Source organism: Hypomesus transpacificus, chromosome 9 (genome assembly GCF_021917145.1).
Source record: "Hypomesus transpacificus isolate Combined female chromosome 9, fHypTra1, whole genome shotgun sequence".
In the NCBI taxonomy this organism is placed as follows: Eukaryota; Metazoa; Chordata; class Actinopteri; order Osmeriformes; family Osmeridae; genus Hypomesus; species Hypomesus transpacificus.
In genome coordinates this window covers 16791121-16804141 of record NC_061068.1, presented here as the reverse complement: position 1 = coordinate 16804141, position 13021 = coordinate 16791121, and the positions used below count along the sequence as shown (strand labels likewise).

The 13021-nt window shown below is 41.5% G+C and overlaps 1 protein-coding gene across 1 annotated transcript in view; it reads right to left on the bottom strand.

The window, feature by feature from the left end:
* cpne9 (copine family member IX) overlaps positions 1–13021 on the bottom strand; it is a 265994-nt gene that overhangs the window by 134724 nt on the left and 118249 nt on the right. The window contains exons 6-7 of the mRNA XM_047026495.1: positions 12841–12843; positions 12555–12631 (exon numbers count right to left, since the gene is read on the bottom strand). Coding sequence (XP_046882451.1) covers positions 12555–12631; positions 12841–12843 — 80 coding nt within the window. The remainder of the gene's footprint in view (positions 1–12554; positions 12632–12840; positions 12844–13021) is intronic.

Here is a 13021-nt window from a genome sequence, read left to right as displayed (position 1 = left end):
CACTAGGAGCTGTTTGTTCCTCGAGTGCGGCGAGGCCGTTCCATCCGCTCCCCTGCATGCACGTTTCCCATGCTGCTGTTGTGCTGTCCAAAAAGGGAGCTTGTGTCCAGGAGCCGACGGAAAGACGTTTACGGTACTTACTGTTGCGAGTTGAGCTTGAATTGGTTTATATCAAGGGAAGCACAAGAATCGTAGCATTCCAATGATGTTTCATTTGTGTAGCCGTCTAAAAAATATATTAGTTAGGATTGAGTGCGTTGTAACTGAGGGAGGGGGGGGGGGGGGCAGCGTTTCTGGCTTGCGGGCACAAGAATGTAAACAGGTTTTAAGATTTTTTTAAAAACTCACTTTTTAGACATGTTACTTTTGGGATTAGTAATTAATTGGTTATTCATTCTTAATTGGTCAAAGTTCACAAGTAGTTCTCAATGAGGATATATTTATTTAGTAATAATCAAATATTTACCAAGGAACTACCTTCGTAGTAAATTAGCTATTACTTACTGCTTAGTTAATCTTGGTTCCATATTAGTTAATAGTATTAAATTCTGTGTTGATGTAGTACTATCTATTACTTCCTGCATTGCTACCTGTTAACAACGGACCATTATTCTAGTGTTACCACTACTTGAACTCGCTGTAAATTATATTAATTACTCAAGCCTTCGGCGAGCACACCCAACAGCAGCTACGCTAGCTTGCTCGTAGCACAATTTACCGGGATCAGCTTCTCCACCGTGCAGGGCTCTAGACTGAGATCAAATGATTGCATTTGGCATTGTTACTGACAATGATCGCTTCCAGCCAACTTCTTTTGAATTAGCCAATTCCCCCTAAATAAATGTCAAGCTTATTTACGTTTTTGGGGGGAATATTTTCAATTAGCAGATGGTACTGCTTGAATCGCGATTCCATCTGAAATCATGCCGGTGACAGCTTTATTACAATAGCTTGTTTCAAAGGGGGTTCTTAATGAATTAATTAGCCAAGCGCATTTTCTCAAGAGCAACTGCACGGGTACAAGTGAAGACACAGCTATTTCATGATTGGCCAGACTCATACACGACAACTTTGACGCGTGTTTTGTAATAGCGCTTAATCGGCCGTGACTGACGTCAACGCAACAAACCACGAGAAGCTGAAATGTCTGACTTCACAGAGCCGTTTTCAACTCCTCCCCGGCTGCAAGCGGCCACTCTCGCCAGTCGTTTCATGCAGCCGCAGTCCATGTCGAACGCACCTATTGTCTCCTACCCTGCCTGTGATTGACCTCCCCAGCCCTGATTGACAGCACCTGTTTTCAATCTAGCCCCAGTGTATTTAGCACCTGTGTTTTAATCTCTCTTTGCTAGTTTGTCTTTGTACCTCATGTCAGTCTCTGCCTTGACTTCTGTATCCAGTAAAACCTTTTTGGGAATATTCTGAGTTGTGCTTTTGAGTCCACTACCTATTGTCGTTACAAATATCTTATTTTTGATCTGACTTTTCAACTTGAGCTTATCACTATTACACAATTCCTTCTTGCAAGGGAAATTAGAATACAACCCTTTCATTCTACACTTCCCTTTTTGTATTTTGAATTGTAAATGACAACAAATGTATGCATTTAAATAAATGCAATCTTCTTAAATAGTAAGCATTTTTATATACTGAAATATCAGTTGTAAAAATTACAGTTAATAAATGGACCCATCTGCAACCGACACAAACAAGCACACCCTACATTTCCCCAGAAATTGTACCCTCTCTAGTTGTTGCTTGCTTTCCTACAGGTACTATTGCACTTTTGAGGTTCATGTTTAATTTGTAACTTGTTTAACTAATTGCTAATTGTTTCTTCCCATTGGCACTTGGTTGCTTATCACAATGTATGCTCATGTTTTGGCTTCCAACAATGCTTTTTGGGTCTATCTTGTTGTTTATGATCATTGACCTATGCACATTTTGTAAAGCGCTTTGGATAAGTGTCTTTTAAATGAATACATGTAAATGTAAAATAAAAAGAGCTAAGACAAAAGGCAATAACTCCAATATCTTCGCTCACTGGGTTGCTGATTTGAAATCAGTTTATGATAATAATAACATCTACACAAACTCTAGTGATTATGGCAACATTAGTCATGTTTTTGATTAAATTGGATGAATGCCAGGTAGGATACTCATGAACTCGCCAGCAAGTAATGCTCTGAAATCATGCTGTGGATTTAACTTCTCAGAGGATGTTTGCAGTGATTTTTTCATCAGGTTACAAGAAAAGGAAGGCCATGCAATTACTATTGTTTTGCTGCTGCTCAACAACATACAGTTTGCCAAAGTAGCAGAAAGATTCGCCAGAGTGGTGGCTAGTCACTAGATGAGATTCTTTTTGTTGCTTGGTAAACTGAAAAGTCCCTTAATCTAGCAACAAAGGTAACACTGCAGAGTACTGTAACCCATTTGAAAGTAAAATGCAGCAGAACAAAGGCAAAGAACAGTAACTGATGTTACGGGACTCTGCCTTGGCTTCTGTAGGGCTTTTGAGAGTTACAGAAAAGACAACCTATCATTTTCTCCAAAAGACAACATTAATTCAAAATGTTTGGCCATGTTCCAAAAATGACGAACTCATTTTCGACCAAATTGAAGTTAGTCTTTTGCTTTTGCACGGCAGAACACATATGCCCAGACCATGACCTTTACTGTCTTTATACACTAACAAATTCACACAGATTTATAAGATACACAACTGAACTCCCATTTAAATTACATTTACTCATTTAGCAGACGCTTTTATCCAAAGCGACTTCCAAGAGAGAGCTTTACATAAGTGCATAGGTCACTGATCATAACAACGAGATAGCCCCAAACAATGCGGGTAGCCAAAACATGAAGCATAGATTGAAAAAAACAAATGAGTCCCAAAGGGAAGAACCATAAGAGCATGTAGTTAAACAAGTTACAATTTAACAACATGAACCTCAAAAGTGCAAGAGTGTACCTGTAGAAAAGCAAGCAACCATAAACAATAATAAAATATTTTTAACAGCGAGTACAATAATTTTAAGTCTAACCAACAAGAGGAACAAGTCTCTCAATAAGAGTCATCGTGATCCTGGAGGAAACTAACATCAGGTCCAGCCAATCTTCCCAAGTACAGTTTTACTCCCGGAACAAGTGCGCCTTGAGCCTTTTCTTGAACGTGGGGAGACAGTATCTCTGATGGAGGTGGGGAGTTGATTCCACCATTGGGGGGCCAAACAGGAGAAAGGCTTGTGTTGGGACCGGGCACTCTTGAGCGGTGGGACCACCAAACGGTTGTCAGAAGAATACCGTAGGTGGTGGGTGGGGGTGTAAGGATGGAAGAGAGACTTGATGTAGTCGGGTGCAATCCAGTTCACTGCTCGGATGGTTGGTTTGGTCCCACACGTGTCTATTATACAATCCCAGCCAAATAAACCCACACGAAGGAAGTCTCTCACATAGGTTCCCACTATTCATCCCTGTGTAAAGAGTGCTGAGTCATTATGCTGAAACGGCAGTATAGATGTATTTATGTATTTATACATCTGCATGTTGGGGAACCTCCACCTGGTTGCCACTTAGTCACAAGTACCATGTAGGTGGGACCTTGGTATGACCCCTAAAGATTAATGTCGCCAACACTTTAGAAATGGTCGCCGACAAAAACGAAAGTGTCGCTCAGGCTGCTGCATTTATACTTAGGCAAACAGTCGCCTGTGCTCAACGTTATAATGACACTCGACGTACTAATGTAGGCGGAAGACGTCAACTGAATTATTTTACCGTTACATTGTTAACGCTTTGTAGGTGATTGATTGGAGAAAATGGCTGTTGCAAATTTTGAGATGGAGATAGTGAGTACATTAGAGGTGGAGGGTTGGGGCGAGGGAGAGAGAGGGAGAGAGGTTGCACAGTTTTGCGCCTTGCACTTCACTACCGTCAAGCCAATTGTTTCCGAAATCTCCCCCCATGAATTAAGCAACACTTGGGCATCTTTATAAAATGGCAGTGAAGCATTATAGAGGTGAGGATATTTCCTCACATGTTCTGCCAATCTTTCCTCTATTTCCTCCATCAAAAACAGCTGTTGAGCGCTTGCTGAAAATTCAAACAATGAAGTCAATGACGCGTGCCGTCTATCTAGCCAATCACACTTGCGCGACACTATGTGACAACATCAGTGCTAGTAGAAATTTCTCCTGGTAGCCAACACTTCCAAGCGCCAGTTAAAAGTGTCGACCATGACGTAATTTCTGTCGGCGACCATTCCAAAAGTGTTGGTAACCTGAGTATAAATTGGGCTTTAGTGTTGTATAATACATTGAATTACCTTCTCCTTTGTCCTTACATGGTTGGTCCCATTACTACGGATATCATTCTGAATATGATGCAGAAAGTCCTTTTCAATGCAGCCCATCACTTAAAGATGGTTGGATTTCAACAAGTTTACTTTCTTTTCTTTGAGAAACTTGCCACACTTCACAAAGAAGAGCCTGCATATGAAACATGGTTTAAAAAAATTTGATAATTTTTTTTTAGATTGAATTATGTAAAAGAACAGGGACACTGTCTATGCTATACAAAATAGGGGGAGAGTAATTTTAAGATAATTGCTTCGTGCACCTTAGGTCTCCAGGCAGCTTACTCCACATCAGTTAGTTTTCCGAGTTAACTTGGCATATCAGTCTTAACTAGCAGATGTCGGAAGGCTCTAATGGAGTAAGAGGCAATCATCCACAAGGAGATCACTTCATGTGTTGTTCCACTACTGTTTAGGTGGAGTAAGTCAACTGTCTGACTCATAAAACTGCATGCAAGAAATAGATTACTTTGATATAGAATGAAACGGAGGGATAACACTTCTCTTGTAAATTGGCCAACTACTTGTATCAGTGAGGGTGGTATAGTATCTTCACTAAGGCTGTGTATAGTTTTTGGTTTTTACAATACCGGTGCCAATCCATACTTTAAAAACAGTTCCAGTTGGTCCTGAACGATTAATTGCATTTGCAATCATATCGCAATGTGACAAAACTAGATTTTGTAATCGCAAAGGTTGCGATTTTACTTTGGTGCACGTGACACGCGAGAGTTTCCAGACGAAGGATAAACTTGGCACGCTACTCTGTAGGCCAACTTTAATATCAAGGAAGAACAGTCAGTCAGTTGTGTGGGAGTGTTTTGGATTCAAAAAAGATGATGATGCGCTGTGTAACATTTTGTGCAAAACCTGCCTGGCTAACGTTGCTACCAAACGGGGCAACACCACCAACCTATTGCAGCACTAAAAAATACACCAAAAAACCTTGTATGACGGTAGCGTTGCTAAAATGCCGAACATCACCACAAATCAGCCTAATACCAACTGACAGGGCTCACTGACTGAAATGTTTGAAAGCCTTACTCAGGCATGCAAACTCCTCACCTTTAAGTGTGACACCTATGTGATTTGTGCAGATCCGATGAGAACATTTCTTTGGGGGGGGGGGGGGGGGCTTGGCCAACACAGCATTTTACCCATGCTTCGCAACTTTACAACTGGCTCTGGAACCACTCGTAATGCCTAAATCTCACAGCCAATCAGAAGCAGAGTGGGGAGAGTTTTTATCCAAAGTCTGCAACACTAAGCAGAACACTGAACACTTTTATTTAAGATTGATGAAAGGGGTGGGCAATACTGCAAAACTTTGTGTCGATCCGATACCAATTAAATACAGGGCCAGTATTGCCAATACAGATACCAAAACTTTTTACTTTGAAAAGCAGCTTATCTACTTTTGTGTAGGGGAAAGCAATACCTCATAATTTTGTCAATGCATCATCAATATGCAAATTTGAATGAAAACAGAACAATATGATGTAATTATTTCAACACTTATGTTTTATGTTCATTGTATACACCAGCCCACCAAAGTAAATTCCTTTATTGAATGTTTCAAAGATTTTTTCCTTTAATTAGTTGAGAAGCTGAGCTTCTCTTTCTCTCTGCCGTTATGCAGGAGCAGTGTTTGCACACTATGATGTAAAAGGAGTTGTGTATTGAATATAGAGAAGGGAAATGTAAACTTAAGTATCAATCTTTCCATGCGAGTATCGATCAATACTGATACCAATGTTGGTATCGATACTATCGATACTTTAGATCGATCCGCCCACCCCTAATTGATAGAAAATAAAGTGGTTCAACACAGGTAATCTCATTTGCTTAATTGTTTTTTATGATGTATGTTTACAAAAAATGTCTTTATGGTTAAAATAACATGACATTGTTTGCTAGAGCACAGATTCTACATCGATCTAGCCTCTTAATTTAGCTTTCAAAGTGCACTAGATTGATGGGTTTAACTTTAAAATGTAAAGAGGTCAATCACTGCGTTTACATGATGGTATCAATTCGAATCTAGCTTTATTCAGATAATGCAAATTTTTTGGGCAACTGCTATTATCCGAATATATATGGCAGTGAATAAACCGAATCACTGGCCGAAAGCATGTCATATCCCAGTACGATACGTGGCGCTGTTTTCATTAAAACTAGTGGTGATACAGCCCTTTCCGCTTGACCTCTTCACCACTACCAACAACAACATCAACATTTCGAGAAAGACGGAGAACGGAGAGCAAGGTGAAGCTATGTCCCTCTACATTTCGTGCATGATGACAATAGGAATACTGCGAATGCAAACGGCGCTATTGGCTCGAGTTGTTTGTTTGTTTCTGCCGGGCCGGCTCCTGGCAGCGTCAACTTTTCGTCTCTTTCGACTTCCTGGGAGGAAAGGCGGCGGGATCTCAAGCATGCGCATAAACATGAGTCCAGTTCATAGTACAATTCACCGTTTACAAGCATGCAATGTCCGAATTATCAACCAACTCGAGTTATCTCGGGGTGTCGATTGGATCGTAGTTGGACCGCAATTATTCAAACAAAGGTGTTAACAAGAAAAGGATCATTCTATTTCAGTCCAAATAAGCCAGTAATTCGAATCCATGTAAACGCAGTGATTGATTGCAGAACCGAATTTACCATTTCACCGGGGACAGTTTTGAAAACCTGGGACAATGTAAAGCAGGATTTGCTATGAAGCTGTTGCTGAAAAGCTGTAGTATGATGTTGTCGCTAGCAGTTATTAGCAATGCTAACGTATCCTGGTTGTATCTAGCATCAGTAGAATGTGTGATGATTTAGTTTATTGGGTATGGGGTTAACGTTATTTCATGTTCCTGACTGTGTTTCATTCAAATAAATAACCTGTGTTGTCATGTAAATCTACAATTCAAGATGCATGTTTGTACAGATAATTTTTCAGCAAGATAGCTAGAGCTAACGGAAGCTGAGTTGAATCACGATAGTTGGTTGCTAAGCTGTAGTGCTAACGATCGCGTTTGCTTCGACAACAGAAGTGGAAACAACTAACGTTATCATTTCAAATGATATCTAGTTAATCTTTTGAAAACCGTGTTGTGTAGACACAATAGATTTATTTGTACGTTTTTATTTCAAGTCTCCACCTTAAATGTTTTAGTGAGTACTGTTGGCCATGTTGCGTCTTTGCTCCGCAGCTTCACTCGTTGTAAACCAACCAATCAGCGCGCAGCTCATATATATATATATATATATTCATGAGCATACCATAAAAGAAGAAGAAACGCTAGGAGAAAACCTAGCGTTTTATTCTGGGGCTATTTCACAGGATGCATCAGGGCTCATAGAAAAGCACCCGGGCCATTTTCAGCCCATCTAATGTTACATACCCTATTCGGAGACAGTGTGAAATACCCCCAAAAAACAATCAATCACCCCTGTAAGAAATTTCCTTCCGGGGCAGCTAGCCCCTGGAGCCCCCTAGAGGGTCGGGGGTTCGCCGTATCATTGTCACCTTTTTTACCCCTGATCTGTTTGCATGCCTGCTTACTCCTTATCCACGTACTTCCAAACAGCACTTTGAAATTACTCGAGCAGTAACCGAGTTCATTGCCAAAGACATGATGCCCCTCAATATGGTGACCAGGCCTGGGTTCACGGCTTTGATTAAAACAATGGATAAGCGGTACTGAATGCCCTCCTGCACATATTTTAGCCAGGTTGCCATACCGGAGATGTACATAAAAATAGTGATAGCTTTGCCCTTGTATCAAACAACTTCAATTGTATGAATTACACTATCTTCAAGAAAATGCGCTCAAGGATGACAGTGTCATCATCAGTGTCAAGCGCAATTGGGCTGTGGAAGAAGCTGGTGGGGCACTTCTCCCACATTTGGAAGAAGAAGGCAGCAATGACTGAGGCACAGAGGGAGCTCAAACTTCCTGAGCACACCCTCATAACTGAGTTCCCAACAAGATGGGGATCCAAAGAAAAAATGGTTGCCAGGGTGCTAGAACGTCAAAGCCATATCCCATGTATTGTCAGGTGACCGACATGCACGCTCCCTCATCCCAAATTGGCAGGATATTGAAGTGTTGGAGTCTATTCACAAGGCACTGCATCCTCTCCTGGAATTTACAGACGCACTTTCTGGAGAGGAGTATGTGAGCATCTCCTACCTCAAGCCAGTTCTCCACTTTCTGGCCACATCAGTCCTGGCTGAAGATGCTGAGGAAACCGGCCTGACTAGGCCGATTAAAACCAAGGTCCTTGCATACCTCAATGACAAATATAGTGACCCCTACACCCAGGATCTTTTGGATGTTGCGTTGTTCGTGGACCATAGGTTCAAAACGCAGTACATCAGTGCAGAGAACATCCCTGCCATTAAGACCCGACTGAAATGCAAGAATCAGGAAGATGTACATATCCCCAGGTTAATAAAAATCTTGCGTACGCTGGTTTCCACGCACACAAGAAGAAACAGGAGAAGGAGATCTCTTGGTTATGGTGTCATAAAAGGAAAGAGGATAACAAATTTAGAGAGAAAAAGGCATTTCATATTCACCATCTCTGTATATGTAGGTCAGAAGCAATGAAAATGCCTAAAAACATTGTGTGTGTGTTTGAATTGTTGTCTGTATCTGAGGCTCTAATCCCCCAGCCCCACCATAAATCAAACCAATTGTCACACCTTGCCCCCCTCCCTGTCACACCCCTTCCATCCACCCCAAAAAATAAGATGAGATTTGCTGCTAAAACATAATACTGTTAACCTTTGGCCCTTAAAGCTCACCTGAGATACACAAAAAGATACATATCCTAATAAACTCTACATATTCTTACATACTGATAGGTCTCACATTTGTGCTTCTGGCACTGGGCATATATACTTTAATCTGGAGATAGTGATTGTAGAGTGGGTTGCTGAGAGCAGGAAGTACTTATGGTTAGCAGGTGGTTGATTTCTTGCTCACAAAAAAAACGAATAGACTGTTGAGCGGGGTTGGCGTTGCTGAACATTGTTGATTTATGACACCAGCCATGGGTTTCCCTGGTAAACCCCGGGTATTGGAAAGCCAATAGGGCTCATTTCTCTTCCCACCCCCATGCCTTGCCCTCCCTACCCAACACCTAGAAACAAATAGTCATGCTGATGGATGAAAAAACTGTTTAGTCAAGTGGAATTTCATGATATCACAGAGAAAAACACTGAAATGCTGTGCTCCTAGTTGCCATAGAAACCTACCTGTCACGAAAAGGAGCAATGGATACATATATATATTTATTTTTTTAAGACTGTATGTGTAAGTGCATGTAACGTGCGTGTTCGTTTGTCCATGTGTCTTGGTGTGTGAGAGATTTGATACATTTACATTTAGTCATTTTGCAGACGCTCTTATCCAGAGCGACTCACAGTAAGTACAGGGACATTCCCCCGAGGCAAGTAGGGTGAAGTGCCTTGCCCAGGGACACAACGTCATTTGGCACGACTGGGAGTTGATACGGCAACCTTCTGATTACTAGCCCGATTCCCTCACCGCTCGGCCACCTGACTCCCGATACCAAAACATTATATTTTTGTAGTCGTCAAACATTTTAAAATGTCAAACATCTGCCATGTGTGTGTCGATGTATTGTATGTGTGTCCCACAGCATGTGTGGCGAAGCTTTTCTTCCTTACTCCAGCAACTCCAATCAATGATGCTTCACTGTCCTGAGAGCACTCACTCATACTCTCACACTCCATTACTTGGTCATGTCCTTGCTTGGTACAACCTCGCTTTTTTACCTCCCCCATGTGTTGGAAAACACCACTGTCAACCAAAGCCTCTTTACTGACAAGCTGTCTGAATAAGAGGATGCCTCCTCCTCTGACGTCATCTTCAAAATGAGCAATATTGAGGAGTCAGCTGAGTTTTACTATCCAGACAATACTGAAGACATCAACAGTAGGGATGGGTTTCGTTAATTTTTATTGATATCAATACCATTTTCGAGACTGCTTAACGATTTGAGTCTTTATCGATAGCACTATCAATACTTTTCTATTTCTTAAGTAAAACAGACAGAACAAGGGGAACGCAGGGCTGGCCGAAGCCTTTATGGGGCCTTAAGCAAAATTGATTTGGGGGCCCCTCGGCGTCGCTTATCGTTGCCGAAAAATAAATACATATATATTTCCACATAATACATTTAACTGTAATTTCATTTGCTCTTGGGGGCCCTCTGGTAGCTACTTAGCGGCCTTAGCAGCCGCTTAGTTCACTTATGCCTTGGGCCGGCCCTGGGGGAACGTGTTGCTCTCAGGAGGAGGCTGGCTAAAAGGAGCATATACATATTAGGCACAATGGATCCTGACTCTCTAAATCCAAATCTGTCCAAACAGATGTACTATCTACAACCTGGATGAGTAACTAGACTGTGATTGGTTGGTTGACGAAAAGTGACATTGTCAAGTTCATCGACTTTATGAAAAGTTGAACACGTTTCAACAAAAGGCACCTGATATAGCTAAATGACCAGCTAACCAAACCTAAACCTTCCTTATCTTATCCCTATTTTCTTCTAACTCTGTTTAAGTTTAACACGATGCTTAAGCATCCCACGGAGCCATGCTCGCTGTGACTATTTTTTGAATGATCAGCAGTGAGGGGGGGAGGCTTGTCTTTCCTCACACACTCAGAGCTGCCAACTCTCACGGTTTCGCCGTGTGACACACGCATTTCAACCATTTCTCACGCTCTCACGCTCTCACCCCTTGTAGCCTATATCTCACTGTGAAAAGGCAACGCCAAACAAGTAGCCAATCTAACGTTGAAAACAGTAACGGACGACGCCCAGGTTAACGGAGTGAAGCAACATTGACGCGCAAACAGCCGTGTTAACTCGCATTGTCTCTCCCCACTCCATGGCGAGAGTTACATTTAGGGGGGGGGGGGACTGAAGATAGCGAAAGCTCGCCTCCGGGGGGGGGGGGGGGTTGTGGTGAAGCTCGCGCACCAAATCTCACGCCAAGGTTTTGGAAAAAGTTGGCAGCCCTGCACACGGCTCGTAAATAATTTTTGCAGTTTGCGCACACACCAAATTTTAGGGGCATATGTGTGGGAGTGAAATAGTTGCACTGTTGAGCCTTTAATTGGCTTATTATTGTCAACAATGGCGACTCGCTACGAAGTTGGGGTGCGCTCACCAGAGGATTGTCCTGCAAAGGCAGCTGGAGTTGCGACTCGGAGACAGTCGAAGTACTGCATTTTATCTTTATCTATTGCACAACGTTTAGGTGCTTGTTCATCGCAGTTGTTTTCCCCATTTACAAGAAATTACTATAGAACATATATTGTACATTGCTTCGTCTTTATCTTTGGCTTTAAGTAAATGTAGCCAAGCCTTTGACGTTTCGTGCGTTCTGCCATCGTAGCTGGCAACAAAATGATAAATGTTGTTTGTGCACCAATGATTTGATTTAAATAATATTACTTATTTCTCGAGACATAAGTCAACGTTACATTATATTACTTACTCTCGATAGCGGTATCGATAAGCTTGGACCTTATTGATATTCGTGTTTTGAGAAATTTGGAACCGGGTCCTTACAGAACCGGTTCTCGATACCCATCCCTAATCAACAGCAATCAATACATTGTTAACTTTCTAAAAGAGCCGTTATTTGTGTTGGAATTAAAGCAATTTTAGCAGAATCGTGTTGTCTGCTTTCTATCAAAAGTAATTGGTTGCTAGGCAACACCTGAATCACCGTGAGAAGACTTAAGAGCTAGCTACAATTAGCCTACCATTTATTTTCATTTACAAAATGAAAAGAGCTAAAAATGCCATATAATAACAACTTACTAACCTCGACCGTTCGGTCATGCCGGGAAAATATCAAACCTCGGCTTTACCGTGTCAACCTCAGGCCTCAATTTGATATTTCCCGGCAGGACCTCACTCTCGGTTAGTAAGTAGTTAGTATTATGATGTACTTTATTGTTCTGCATTCACAATGTCTTGTGTGGCATTACAATGTAAAGTATCACATTTTACACGAGGAGTACAACTGACTGATTGGTTGAGAGCAAACATTGTATAAGGACCACAACATTACCTATGAGAGTAATGGTTCATACCCTACAGTATAGCTTCAACATAAAATTACATCCTACTATATTATATTTCTGGCTGGACTTACGACAGTGTCCTCTCCAGCCGGCTGCCCACAGAGCCAATGATCTCCCCCAGAGTGCAGAACATCTGACCCAGGAAGTCCTGGAGACAGAACACAGATGTTACCTTAGCTACACCTCACTGTTCCTTCAGGGGTATCATACACGTCACTAGGTACAATAGTTCCAAGGGCAGTTTATGGTAGTATATTATGTAATAAGAATCTGAAGAATACACGAAGAGTATAACTTTGTTCAACAAATGTCTGACTGCAGACAACCATTTTTAAACGATAGTTTGTTGTGACCAACCTTCTGCTCATCCAGTCAGGTTGGCCAAAAGTAGAGAGAAATATAAATGTTAAACAGAAAGCTGTAATGACACCACCACAAAAAAGAAAATATTACTAAACAGAACCGTCCTTGTGATAGGAAAGATGTGTAGATGTTTGGATTTTGGATTTTAATTGAACCGCACAAACAGGAGTGACAG